General features: G+C 43.7%; 1 protein-coding gene across 1 annotated transcript in view; it reads right to left on the reverse strand.

The window, feature by feature from the left end:
• The window catches only part of LOC139536156 (protein bassoon-like), a 162823-nt gene that overhangs the window by 24424 nt on the left and 123016 nt on the right, over nucleotides 1-15383 (reverse strand). The window contains exon 4 of the mRNA XM_071336394.1: nucleotides 747-1565. Within this exon, the coding sequence (XP_071192495.1) occupies nucleotides 747-1565 (819 nt within the window). The remainder of the gene's footprint in view (nucleotides 1-746; nucleotides 1566-15383) is intronic.

Genomic DNA, 15383 nt, shown 5'->3' on the forward strand with positions numbered 1-15383 from the left:
CCTAAGACAGGGAATTTTTTCAAGGATTAAATGTCAGGAATTGTGAAAAACTGAGTTTAAATGTATTTGGCTAAGGTGTATGAATACTTCTGACTTCAACTGTATATAACAGATAATGTAATTAACATTATTAAAGCTCATGCAACTATAACAGATGATAAAATGAACGTTATTAAAGCACAGGCAACAATTACAGACAATGAAATGCACACAAATATGACTACAAAAAAGTTCAGATAAAAAGTGACAAAAACAACAAAACGAAAAAGAACAATAAAACGCAAAGAAAAAACATGATATTTTGGTTACATGCTCGTATAATTAAATGTGCAATGAAATCTCTGCCATTGTTGAAGAATGATGAATGATGGTAAAAATAAACAAGCTGATCAAAATATAATGATTAAGTTTTTTTTAAATTGTGCATTGCATGTTAGCTAATAACACTGATTAGTCATGATTACAATATCAGACAGGGATGACTATAATGCAGATCATACATTATGATTGAACTAATAAAAACATGAAGAAAAGATACCAGATGCATGGTAAACGGCTGATGCATGGGGATAGAGATGACAAGGAGAAGGGGGATGAGAATGATATAATGATATTCTATAATGATCATAGTGATGATGATGGTGACAACAACGATTACTAAAATGAGGTAAATTAAATTCTGGTGGTAAATCAAGAAGAATAACGGTGGTGAAGACGCTGAAGTTGCAAAGTTGCAGGGGGCTCACGTCATGGTGTTTTGACTTCTGTGAATCTTCAACGGGTTTCTTCTTTTCATCTTTTGATGTGGTGATGGCTTCATGTGCTCCCTTCCTGGGCGAGGCTTTGGCTTCATTTTCCTTATGAGTTTTGGGGACGACTTTAGTTTTATCCAGGCCCTGCTGCTGTTTACCGGCCTGCTTGTTGGGTTTAGGTTGAGTTGGTGCACTCTTAGCAGGAGAGGGTGCACCCTTGGTAGGGGTGGATGCAACTTTAACAGGGGAGGGCTGGGCAGAACCCTTGCTCTGGGCAGTGAGTCCTGTCTGTTTGGCAGGGGAGGGTGTGCACTTGTTAGGGGTGTATGCTGTTTTAGCAGAGGACAGTGCACCCTTGGCTGGGGAGGGCTGGGCAGGACCCTTGCTCTGGGCAGTGGGTCCTATCTGTTTGGCAGGGGAGGGTGTGCCCTTAGCAGGGGTGGATGCTGTTTTAGTGGGGCAGGGTGCACCCTTGGCAGGGGAGGGCTGGGCTGTTTTAGCAGGGGAGTGTGCACTCTTACCTGGGGAGGGTTGTACCTTGGCAGGGGAGGGTTGGGCAGGCCCCTTGCTCTGTTTGGCAGGGGAGAAAGGAGGGCCACTTACTTGGGCACCCAGTGGTTTTTGTTGCTGATGAGGATCAGTGGGCCGTAACCCTGCCTGCTGATTGGGCCCTCTCTGCTGAGGCTGTTGTTGATTGGCTGGAGCTGAGTGCCGTGGGGATCCCATTGGCTGAGGAACAGGAAGTGGAGCATCTCCCAGGGCCCCAGACAAAGCTCTCTGGGTCTGGCAGTTCAGGCAGAGCCATTCTTTATTCTGAAACACAGACAGAACAAAAAGAGGCCTTTAGAAAACGGCAAGGTACAGGATTGTATCAAAACAAACATTGTCTGTTAACTGCAAACTGAAGATTATTCTATAATGATAATTCAAAAAGGGACAATAACAATGTCAGTCAAAGAACATTTACAGTCAAGAAACAATTAATAAAACATAAAGTCAGGAAGAAACATTCAGCAAACAGCCCCACACATACCACAGTGACACATAATGTGGTAGAAGTGGGATGGTGGGAGCTGAGAAGAGGTGCCTTACTTGTCCAACAAGGTGAGTCTGCTTGAGTAACATTAAGATAAGACAGGACATGAATAGTACTACCGTTGTCTGCACTACTGCGGTCTGCACTACATGCTGTCTGCACTACCGTTGTCTGCACCACCGCTGTGCTCACAGCAGCACTTAAAAATTAAGCATGTCCTCTTAACTGAAATAATATAAAAACACAACTCTCCAATAACTCAGCTGTCTCGTAGAAGGTTTAAGCCGCTAATTTACACCAGTGATGCGTCCCAAATAGCACCCTATTCCCTATATAGTGCACTATATAGGGAATACAGTGGCATTTCGGACATCACTATTTTTCTTTCATCTGGAACAGTCATTCTGATTCCCATGTAAAATAGACTTTGAGTGACCCATAATATATATATCACCCATAATATTTTTGGAGGATAGAAATAATCAACATTTTAGAAGAAAAAAAAATTCTCTAATGGCTAACTACCAGGAAGTTTAAAAAGACAGGCTAAGTGGGCGGGAAGCTTATATTCATGAGCTTGCCTTGACTGACAGCTCTTTGAAACGCATATGTCAAGCAACTTGGATGCAGTGAGCAGTGTTGCAGTAAAATCATCTCAAGCAAATTTGGTGATACACAAAGCAATCATGTCCATTTTTTTAAATGCATATCCCGTTTACCATGTTTCTTGTGATGCGGTTCACAGCAGCACTGATGGATGTGTTGACAGGAGAACTGCGTCAGAGTTTTGGATGACCCTTCACCCAATTTTGTTCCATGCTGGCTGAAGCACTAGCTAGCCAGTAATTAGTTAACACCAGACACAGATGAAAGGGGAAACATAAGTATCTTTGCCATAGATGAATAGTGTAAGCTATTATATTTGCTGACACCCTACAGTCACATTTTGGCACCAGTAGAGTAGCTACACTATATATACAAATGTATGTGGAAATAAGTGGATTCAGCTACTTCAGCCACACCCCTTGCTGTATAAAATCAAGCACACAGCAATGAAATCTCCAGAGACAAACATTGGCAGTAGAATGGCCTTACTGAAGAGTTCAGTGACTTTCAACGTGGCACCGTCATAGGATGCCACCTTTCCAACAAGTCAGTTCGTCACATTTCTGCCCTGCTAGAGCTGCCTAAGTCAACTGTAAGTGCTATTATTGTGAAGTGGAAATGTCTAGGAGCAACAACAGCTCAGCCGCGAAGTGGTAGGTCACACCAGCTCACAGAACGGGACTGCCGAGTGCTGAAGCATGTAGCGCGTAAAAATCGTCTGTCCTCAGTTGCAACACTCACTACCGAGTTCCAAACTGCCTCTGGAAGCAACGTCAGCACAATAACTATTTGTCGGGAGCTTCATGAAATGGATTGGCCGAGCAGTCGCACACAAGCCTAAGATCACCATGCGCAATGCCAAGCATTGGCTGGAGGGGTGTATAGCTTGCCGCCATTGGAATCTGGAGCAGTGGAAACGCGTTCTCTGGAGTGATGAATCACGCTTCACCATCTGGCAGTCCGATGGACGAATCTGGGTTTGGCGGATGCCAGGAAAACGCTACCTGCCCCAATGCATGATGCCTACTGTAAAGTTTCGTGGAGGAGGAATAATGCTCTGGGGCTGTTTTTCATGGTTTGGGCTGTGACCCTTAGTTCCAGTAAAGGGAATTCTTAACGCTACATCATATAATGGCATTCTAGATGATTCTATGCTTCCAAATTTGTGGCAACATTTGGGGAAGGCCCTTTCCTGTTTCAGCATGACTACCCCCCTGTCCACAAAGCAAGGTCCATACAGAAATGGTTTGTTGACATACAGGTGTGTGAACAGGTGATTGGGATCTGTGTTTGAGAGTGTGAGCTGCGTTCAGGGGATCTATCTACGTGTTTGAGAGTGAGTTGGAAGCAGACGTTACAAGCACAGGTGCTTGCGTATTGCGCAAGGGACAGAGGCTATAAATTAGAAGCTTATGCATCACCCATCATTAATTAGCTAAATATAAGGCTAATACTGCATTAAATGTAGGCCTATATACTGTACGTATCAATCTAGAAGAGTTGATGGAGAGAGAGAGTCCTCGCGCGTGCACTGATTCAAAGCAACAATATTCGTTGATAGGAAGTGGTGTAAAGTACTTAAGTAGCTATTTCGGGTATTTGTACTTTAATATTTTTGACGACTTACTTCACTACTGTACATTCCTTAAGAAAATATTGTACTTTTTACTCCATACATTTGATACCCAAAAGTAGGCTACTTGTTACATTTTGAATGCTTAGCAGGATAGGAAAATAATCAGATTCACGCACTTATCAACCGAACCGCAGTGACACCACCTGCGTCACTACCTGTTGAGTCTGCAGACGTGTTGCTGTGCGTTTTGCTGCCAACTTTACTTTACTTTGCTAGCTGACAACTTTACGTTTTTTTTGTTTTGTTTTTAATTACCGTTTATATTTTTAGTTTTTCCATCGCAACTTTCTTCCCTCATTCAACTTTTTCACTCCGGACGCTTTATCTGGACATGGTTCGTCAACACCTTCAACAGCCGAAGCTAAGTACTAACATTAACATGATGTCTTTTAATTGCAGTCGCTGTACTCATAATATACAGGAGAACGATCGCCTTACGGCGAGAATAGCTGTGCTACAAGCCCAGCTTCAGACGCAATCGTTAGGCAAGGGTAATTTCAGTGTAGGAAAGGAAGAAACAGCGTCTGTGCCACCAGTAAGTACAGATAGTAACGTTAGTATAAATCCCCCCGCACAGTCCCCGCAGCCGGACAACTTTCTCATGGCTTCTGGAGGGAAATGCTGTTGGAATGCTCAACCGGTGTCGCTCATTCAGCCAACAGAAACTTTCAACCGGTTCTCCCCATTATGTAGCGAGTCGGAGTCTGAGTGAGTTTTCTCTTGTCTCTACTCCTCCCGTTACGGGGTCTGAGACGCCGAAGGCTCCCACCATTAGCTCTGACAAATTGAAAACCCTAGTCATTGGCGACTCCATTACCCGCAGTATTAGACTTAAAGCGAATCACCCAGCGATCATACACTGTTTACCAGGGGGCAGGGCTACCGACGTTAAGGCTAATCTAAAGATGGTGCTGGCTAAAGCTAAATCTGGCGAGTGTAGAGAGTATAGAGATATTGTTATCCACGTCGGCACCAACGATGTTAGGATGAAACAGTCAGAGGTCACCAAGTGCAACATAGCTTCAGCGTGTAAATCAGCTAGAAAGATGTGTCGGCATCGAGTAATTGTCTCTGGCCCCCTCCCAGTTAGGGGGAGTGACGAGCTCTACAGCAGAGTCTCAGCACTCAATCGCTGGTTAAACTGTTTTCTGCCCCTCCCAAAAGATAGAATTTGTAGATAATTGGCCCTCTTTCTGGGACTCACCCACAAACAGGACCAAGCCTGACCTGCTGAGGAGTGACGGACTCCATCCTAGCTGGAGGGGTGCTCTCATCTTATCTACCAACATAGATAGGGCTCTAACTCCTCTAGCCCCACAATGAAATAGGGTGCAGGCCAGGCAGCAGGCTGTTAGCCAACCTGCCAGCTTAGTGGAGTCTGCCAATAGCACAGTCAGTGTAGTCAGCTCAGCCATACCCATTGAGACTGTGTCTGTGCCTCGACCTAGGTTGGGCAAAACTAAACATGGCGGTGTTCGCCTTAGCAATCTTATTAGGATAAAGACCTCCTCCATTCCTGCCATTATTGAAAGAGATCGTGATACCTCACATCTCAAAATAGGGTTACTTAATGTTAGATCCCTCACTTCAAAGGCAGTCATAGTCAATGAACTAATCACTGATCATAATCTTGATGTGATTGGCCTGACTGAAACATGGCTTAAGCCTGATGAATTTACTGTGTTAAATGAGGCCTCACCTCCTGGTTACACTAGTGACCATATCCCCCGTGCATCCCGCAAAGGCGGAGGTGTTGCTAACATTTACGATAGCAAATTTCAATTTACAAAAAAAAAAATGGCGTTTTCGTCTTTTGAGCTTCTAGTCATGAAATCTATGCAGCCTACTCAATCACTTTTTATAGCTACTGTTTACAGGCCTCCTGGGCCATATACAGCGTTCCTCTCTGAGTTTCCTGAATTCCTATCAGACCTTGTAGTCATAGCAGATCATATTCTAATTTTTGGTGATTTTAATATTCACATGGAGAAGTCCACAGACCCACTCCAAAAGTCTTTCGGAGCCATCATCGACTCAGTGGGTTTTGTCCAACATGTCTCTGGACCTACTCACTGCCACAGTCATACTCTGGACCTAGTTTTGTCCCATGGAATAAATGTTGTAGATCTTAATGTTTTTCCACATAATCCTGGACTATCGGACCACCATTTTATTACGTTTGCAATCGCAACAAATAATCTGCTCAGACCCCAACCAAGGAGCATCAAAAGTCGTGCTATAAATTCTCAGACAACACAAAAATTCCTTGATGCCCTTTCAGACTCCTTCTGCCTACCCAAGGACATCAGAGGACAAAAATCAGTTAACCACCTAACTGAGGAACTCAATTTAACCTTGCGCAATACCCTAGATGCAGTTGCACCCCTAAAAACGAAAAACATTTGTCATAAGAAACTAGCTCCCTGGTATACAGAAAATACCCGAGCTTTGAAGCAAGCTTCCAGGAAATTGGAACGGAAATGGCGCCACACCAAACTGGAAGTCTTCCGACTAGCTTGGAAAGACAGTACCGTGCAGTACCGAAGAGCCCTCACTGCTGCTCGATCATCCTACTTTTCCAACTTAATCGAGGAAAATAAGAACAATCCAAAATTTCTTTTTGATACTGTTGCGAAACTAACTAAAAAGCAGCATTCCCCAAGAGAGGATGGCTTTCACTTCAGCAGTAATAAATTCATGAACTTCTTTGAGGAAAAGATCATGACCATTAGAAAGCAAATTACGGACTCCTCTTTGAATCTGCGTATTCCTCCAGGGCTTAGCTGTCCTGGATCCGCACAGCTCTGCGATGGCCTGGGATCGGGAGAGACACTTAAGTGTTTTAGTACTATATCTCTTGACACAATGATGAAAATAATCATGGCCTCTAAACCTTCAAGCTGCATACTGGATCCTATTCCTACTAAACTGCTGAAGGAGCTGCTTCCTGTGCTTGGCCCTCCTATGTTGAACATAATAAACAGCTCTCTATCCACCGGATGTGTACCAGACTCACTAAAAGTGGCAGTGATAAAGCCTCTCTTGAAAAAGCCAAACCTTGACCCGGAAAATATAAAAAACTATCGGCCTATATCGAATCTTCCATTCCTCTCAAAAATTTTAGAAAAAGCTGTTGCGCAGCAACTCACTGCCTTTCTGAAGACAAACAATGTATACGAAATGCTTCAGTCTGGTTTTAGACCCCATCATAGCACTGAGACTGCACTTGTGAAGGTGGTAAATGACCTTTTAATGGCGTCAGACCGAGGCTCTGCATCTGTCCTCGTGCTACTAGACCTTAGTGCTGCCTTTGACACCATCGATCACCATATTCTTTTGGAGAGACTGGAAACCCAAATTGGTCTACACGGACAAGTTCTGGCCTGGTTTAGATCTTACCTGTCGGAAAGATATCAGTTTGTCTCTGTGAATGGTCTGTCCTCTGACAAATCAACTGTACATTTCGGTGTTCCTCAAGGTTCCGTTTTAGGACCACTATTGTTTTCACTATATATTTTACCTCTTGGGGATGTTATTCGAAAACATAATGTTAACTTTCACTGCTATGCGGATGACACACAGCTGTACATTTCAATGAAACATGGTGAAGCCCCAAAATTGCCCTCGCTAGAAGCCTGTGTTTCAGACATAAGGAAGTGGATGGCTGACAACTTTCTACTTTTAAACTCGGACAAAACAGAGATGCTTGTTCTAGGTCCCAAGAAACAAAGAGATCTTCTGTTAAATCTGACAATTCATCTTGATGGTTGTAAAGTCGTCTCAAATAAAACTGTGAAGGACCTCGGCGTTACTCTTGACCCTGATCTCTCTTTTGACGAACACATCAAGACTGTTTCAAGGACAGCTTTTTTCCATCTACGTAACATTGCAAAAATCAGAAATTTTCTGTCCAAAAATGATGCAGAAAAATTAATCCATGCATTTGTTACTTCTAGGTTAGACTACTGCAATGCTCTACTTTCCGGCTACCCGGATAAAGCACTAAATAAACTTCAGTTAGTGCTAAATACGGCTGCTAGAATCCTGACTAGAACCAAGAAATTTGATCATATTACTCCAGTGCTAGCTTCCCTACACTGGCTTCCTGTTAAGGCAAGGGCTGATTTCAAGGTTTTACTGTTAACCTATAAAGCATTACATGGGCTTGCTCCTACCTATCTTTCCGAGTTGGTCCTGCCGTACATACCAATAGAGTCAATCACCACCTTCCGGAGACACCTGAAACCCCACCTCTTCAAGGAATACCTAGGATAAAGCAATCCTTCTGCCCCCCCCCCCCCCCCCCTTAAAAGATTTAGATGCACTATTGTAAAGTGGCTGTTCCACTGGATGTCATTAGGTGAATGCACCAATTTGTAAGTCGCTCTGGATAAGAGCGTCTGCTAAATGACTTAAATGTAAATGTAAATACGTACGCTACGGTCACAAGACGCAGGCCTCCTAATTGTCCCTAGAATTTCTAAGCAAACAGCGGGAGGCAGGGCTTTCTCCTATAGATCTCCATTTTTATGGAACAGTCTGCCTACCCATGTGAGAGACGCAGACTCGGTCTCAACCTTTAAGTCTTTACTGAAGACTTATCTCTTCAGTAGGTCATATGGTTGAGTGTAGTCTGGCCCAGGAGTGTGAAGGTGAACGGAAAGGCTCTGGAGCAACGAACCGCCCTTGCTGTCTCTGCCAGGCCGGTTCCCCTCTCTCCACTGGGATTCTCTGCCTCTAACCCTGTTACAGGGGCTGAGTCACTGGCTTGCTGGTGCTCTTTCATGCCGTCCCTAGGAGGGGTGCGTCACTTGAGTGGGTTGAGTTACTGACGTGATCTTCCTGTCTGGGTTGGCGCCCCCCCTTGGTTTGTGCTGTGGTGGAGACCTTTGTGGGTTATACTCGGCCTTGTCTCCGGATTGTAATGTTGGTGGTTGAGGATTTCCCTCTAGTGGTGCGGGGGCTGTGCTTTGGCAAAGTGGGTGGGGTTATATCCTTCCTGTTTGGCCCTGTCCGGGGGTTTCTTCGGATGGGGCCACAGTGTCTCCTGACCGCTCCTGTCTCAGCCTCCAGTATTTATGCTGCAGTAGTTTATGAGTCGGGGGGCTAGGGTCAGTTGGTTACCTGGAGTACTTCTCCTGTCTTATCCAGTGTCCTGTGTGAATTTAAGTATGCTCTCTCTAATTCTTTCGTTCTCTCTTTCTCTCTGAGAACCTGAGCCCTAGGACCATATGTCAGGACTACCGGGCATGATGACACCTTGCTGTCCCCAGTCCGCCTGGCCTTGCTGCTATTCCAGTTTCAACTGTTCTGCCTGCGGTTACGGAACCCCTACCTGTCCCAGACCTGCTGTTTTCAACTCTTAATGATCGGCTATGAAAAGCCAACTGAGATTTATTCCTGATTATTATTTGACCATGCTTGTCATTTATGAACATTTTGAAAATCTTGGCGCTCTCTAATTTTCTCCTTCTCTCTTTCTTTCTCTCGGAGGACCTGAGCCCTAGGACCATACGTCGGGACTACCGGCCGTGGTGACTCCTTGCTGTCCCCAGTCCGCCTGGCCTTGCTGCTATTCCAGTTTCAACTGTTCTGCCTGCGGTTATGGAACCCCTACCTGTCCCAGACCTGCTGTTTTCAACTCTTAATGATCGGCTATGAAAAGCCAACTGAGATTTATTCCTGATTATTATTTGACCATGCTTGTCATTTATGAACATTTTGAAAATCTTGGCTCTCTCTAATTTTCTCCTTCTCTCTTTCTTTCTCTCGGAGGACCTGGGCCCTAGGACCATGCGTCGGGACTGCCGCCCGTGGTGACTCCTTGCTGTCCCCAGTCCGCCTGGCCTTGCTGCTATTCCAGTTTCAGCTGTTCTGCCTGCGGTTATGGAACCGCCACCTGTCCCAGACCTGTTGTTTTTCAACTCTTGATGATCGGCTATGAAAAGCCAACTGAAAATTATTCATGATTATTATTTGACCATGCTTGTCACTTATGAACATTTTTGAACATCTTGGCATAGTTCTGTTATAATCTCCACCCGGCACAGCCAGAAGAGGACTGGCCACCCCTCATAGCCTGGTTCCTCTCTAGGTTTCTTCCTAGGTTTTGGCCTTTCTAGGGAGTTTTTCCTAGCCACCGTGCTTCTACACCTGCATTACTAGCTGTTTGGGGTTTTAGGCTGGGTGTCTGTACAGCACTTCGAGATATTAGCTGATGTACGAAGGGCTATATAAAATAAAATTGAATTGAATTGAATTAAAATTGAAAATTGAACATCCCTGGTCATCCCTACTGCCTCTGATCTGGCAGACTTACTAAACACAAATGCTTTGTTTGTAAATTATGTCTGAGTGTTGGAGTGTGCCCCTGGCTTTCAGTAAATAAAAATAAAAACATTTTAAAAATGGTGCCATCTGGTTTGCTTAATATAAGGAATTTGAAATGATTTATACTTTTACTTTTGATAGGTAAGTATATTTTAAATCAAATACTTTTACTCAAGTAGAATTTTACTGGGTGACTTTTACTTGAGTCATTTTCTATTATGGTATCTTTACTTTTACTCAAGTATGACAGTTGGGTACTTTTCCAACACTGGTGATAGGACGTTTTAATACTCTGCAGCTGCAATAAAAACTATCTTTACAATTAAAAATGCCTGCATCCTGGGAGTAGGAGAGTGTGTACTTACGTTTTGCCCTGCGTGCTCGTGCTCAAATCATTTTGATGCACTATGAGAGAAAGAGGCGACGATTCGCAGAACATATGTGCTCTACAAATGTTTTATTTTCTTTTGGATGCAGATGCAGGATGCAGAGAGTGAATTCTGCTTAATTAAAACTACCTGATCTCCAAATTTCACATCTATAGTCTCAATCAACCACACACAACGCAGAGTTACAGCGGTGCAGTACAGCACCGGTTACACATGCATTGTGAACTGCGCTCAATACTGAGATGGGGTGTCTGTCCCCACCCTGAGTGTTGATTCATCATGCAGAGGCCGTAGGGATGCCAGATTTAGACATCACATATCATTTTACAGTTCCATTTCACGCAATGCTGTTAAAATAAATAATTGATTATAATTTACGGTTTCTCGCAGTTATTTACCCTGGAAAATGGAGTGGTTTTGGGCGGGAAATCTTGGTAACAGGTTCCCGCCATTCAACCCTAATCTGAATTTCTTCAGAGTGTGATAATTTGCCTCAGATTAAAACAGACAGGCATTGGATTAAGTATATGCTCAACAAAAATGTTCCTTCCTACATTGTGAACCAAATGTCCATGATATCTATGACCTCCTTTAAAGTCAGATTAGCTATTTCAGGCATGGCATTAGCTGCAGTGTGGCCCTTGACAGGATAGGTCAGAGCTGGCTAAAGGACTCAGTCAAACCCCTGTAGTTGTACATTTCAAAAGGCTGTCTAAATCAAGTCTTTCATCTGCATGAGAAGGCTTAATCACTAGACATTGTTAAGCGCTTTGAAGCACATGAGATGACGCCACTGTATGAATACAAATCAGTACTATTGTTATTAGTGGTGAGACACAGAGCAAACTGCAATTAGTTCCACAGTCAACTGTTCAGATGTAATCCTTCATGGAGCAGATGACCCTCAACAGAGTTACACACAGACTGTCACCCCTCACATTCAATCAACAAAAGGTACATCAAAAATGAAACCCTATCCCTATATAATGCACTACTTTTGACAGGATTCTTATAGGCCCTGGTCAAAAGTTGTTCACTATAGGCAATTTCGGACGTAACCCGAGAGTTAGACACAGGCACTCACATTCATACTTCCCACCACAGATTATGTCAACACTCGTTTTGAGATAAAGGGTGTAAACCTATCAAAGACAGAATATTAACAGAAACACATTCCATTTCAGATCAAAGGAGCTGATCAATGAGACGGATCTGCGGTTTCCATATTAGGACAGTCTCAGTCTTAGCAGTTGTTTTATTCTCAGACCAATGGAAAATAAAAATGCTTCTATTACCGGTTATGAGAATTGAAAAGAGACATGGTGGCACCATGTCTGTAGCCCAGGGCCTGCATTCAAAGTGTCTCAGAGTAGAACCGCTGATCTAGGATCAGGCCTAGGCATAGAGAAATGGTGTCTGTGTCTGTGTACTGTAGCCGTCACGTCTTCACTCACAAAGGCGATAATATAACCCGATAAACACCTCTATAGACGATTACCATCTGTACCATAAATCATATCCTGTATACGGTGTCCATATGAGGACAGTGTTATGTTCTGTTAATTACTGATGTCCCCTTTAAGAATGGAGCACCCTTGAAATATCACAGAAGTGAGATCTTTTACGGGACTGATCAATTACTACAGAAGATTCCTCCCAAACCTTTCAGCAGTACTCCAGCCTCTAAATCAGCTCCTGGAAAAGAATAGGACATGACGGTGGACAGAGCAGTGTGAAAATGCGTTTCTTGAGGCAAAACGGCTCATCACATCTGAACAGGTCCTGATGCATTACAACCCTGACCTGCCAGTGAAGTTGGCTTGTGATGCATCCCCTTATGGCTTAGGGGCCGTCCTTTCACACACACTGAAAGATGGGTCAGAGAGGCCAGGTGCATTTGCGTCACGAACATTGAATGATGCAGAGAAAAACTACTCACAAATTGACAAAGAAGCACTGGCGCTAGTGTGGGGCGTCAAGAAATTCCATGCATACCTATATGGCAAGCGTTTCACGCTGGTTACGGATCACCAGCCGTTGCTTTCCATTTTCAGTCCAAAGAAAAGCATTCTGGGAATGACAGCAGCCAGGTTACAGCGATACGCCTTGTTCCTTGCCAGTCATATGTATGACATTGAGTTTAAGCCGTCGTCCCTCCACACAAATGCAGATGGATTATCCAGATTGCCGTGTACAAGAGAAAGACAAAGGAGTGTGGATGCAGTGCACATTTTCCATACCGCTCAGCTCGAGGCACTACCGGTCACAAGCACAGTTATCAAACAGGAGACAAGGAAAGATGTGACCTTGTCAAAAGTGTCCACCTACACCATGTCAGGATGGCCAGCTACAGGCAGAAAGGAGCTGACTCTGTATTTCCAGCGGAGAAACAAAATTACAATGTACCAAGGATGTTTGATGTGGGGAATGAGAGTCATGATACCCCAGAAATGCCAACATCAGGTTTTGCAGCAACTACATGAAGGTAATGTTGGGATTGTCAAAATGAAGTTGCTCGCTAGGAGCCAGTCTGGATCAACAGATAGAAAATATGGAAAAGAACTGTAACGGATGTTTGGAAACCCTTCACATGCCTGCTCCTGTCCCAGTCCACCCTTGGGAATGGCCCACAGAGCCATGGCAGAGAATTCATGTGGACTACGCTGGTCCCTTTGAAAAGCACATGTTTCTGGTTATAGTTGATGCCCATTCCAAATGGCCAGAGGTGTTTTGCACTGACTCCTCCACCTCAGCTCAGACGATAGAGTGTCTGAGAAAAACGTTTGCACGCTTCGGATTGCCGCTGCAGCTGGTAAGTGACAACTCGCAAGCTTTTGTAAGTGACGAGTTTACAAGATTCATGTCAGTAAATGGAATCAAACACTCAACCTCAGCTCCATACCACCCTGCCACCAATGGGCTGGCAGAACGCTTTGTGCAAACCCTAAAGCAAGGACTCCATGCAGCAAAACGAGACGAAGGGACTTTGTAAACAAAACTGGCAAAGTTCCTGGCCTCCTACCGAAACACCCCACATGCCACGACAAATGAAAGCCCAGCCGCACTGATGTTCGGGAGGCCTCTCCGCACACAGCTGAACATCATGAAGCCAAACAGGCGTAATGATGTGCTGAACAAACAAGCCAAGATGCTCTCAAGTGGCCGGGAGCGCCATCTCCAAACAGGACAGGAAGTGATGGTGCGAGACTACAGAAGGGGAGGGAAATGGACAAGAGGGACCGTACATACAGGCTGAAAGAAGGGAACAGGCTGAAAGAAGGGAACGTGTTGATGAAGGTGTTGCTATAGCAGAAGCTATAATGGAACAAGCACACACTGAGGATGTTCACGAGCCTCCAGACAATCCTAGGCACTACCCAGAACGAAGGCACCGTCCACCAGACAGACTGGACTTATAAACAAACAAACAAAAACGAACTGTTCAAGTTCAAATCAAAAGATGCAAAATAACTACAACAAGTTCTGGGAAATGTTTCAGTTGTGGTTTGGTAAAAGTAACTCTGATTGTATAAGAGAAGGAATGTTATATTCTGTTAATTACTGATGTTCCCTTTAAGAACGGAGCACCCTTGGTCATGCGCAGTGTTGTTCTATGTTATTCTGGTACTAACTACTTTTAGTAAATGTGAAGCTCCAGTTCAATTTCTTGTATTCAGAGTCTTTCTTATTATATAAATAAGTAGTAAGAGCTAAGACACTACAGACGGCATCCTTTATTGTTATGATGCCTTCTTTAACCTCTGAGGAGGAAATGAAGACTACAACAATATATTACAAAACCGTCCCACAGCATAAAGCTCATAAAGGAAAGTACAACACAGGTGTTAAATAATGACATCATAGAGGACATCTCTGCTACAGTATGCTTCCATAATTCATTGCAGAATATTTTAGATTACATTATTTGACCACCGCTAGATTACATTTTTGTAAACTCATTTGAAAAGCATCTTATTTTTAGAATGTAATATTTCAAATGCATTCAGTTTTTGGTTACATTTCAAGAATTCAGTGTGTAGTAGCAGCATGAGAAAAACAACCTGCTGAATATGTCTGCAACTAAGCCAGAACTAGTCTCACTCAATTGGTCAGCTGCTCAATTAAATTCTGGATCCATACGTGTTAAGAGAAAAGATGAAGAGATGCTAGAACAAGAAGCGGAAATGGAATGAGGAGCTCCACCCTATCTCTTTGCAAGCTACGGGCCCAATGTCCCCTCGCCTTCAGAAATTCGAAAGACGCTAACACCTGCAAAATCGTGATTTTTTTCAAATAACCAGTGACAAAAACCCCAAACACCAGAATTACTGCTGCTCGTTATCCCACGCATCCCATTCCAATCCCAACAGAATCTATGCTACCAGTTATGTTTACGTAGATCTGTCCACGAGAGATTCCTCTACTTGTAACCTGCTCACTGCACAGCCAAACTTTTTAACTGTCAAAACAATAACGTTCTATATGCATGCCAACCAAGAGGTTCCCCAGTGAACCTCCGTTGCTGCAGCGCACCATAATTGTGAGTTAGTTAACTAGCTAGTTAGTTGGCTAGATAGCACAAAATGACAAGTACATATTTTTTGATCCAACATCAAAACTGAACAAACGAGTTA

The sequence above is a fragment of the Salvelinus alpinus genome, chromosome 12, assembly GCF_045679555.1.
Source record: "Salvelinus alpinus chromosome 12, SLU_Salpinus.1, whole genome shotgun sequence".
Taxonomy (NCBI): domain Eukaryota; kingdom Metazoa; phylum Chordata; class Actinopteri; order Salmoniformes; family Salmonidae; genus Salvelinus; species Salvelinus alpinus.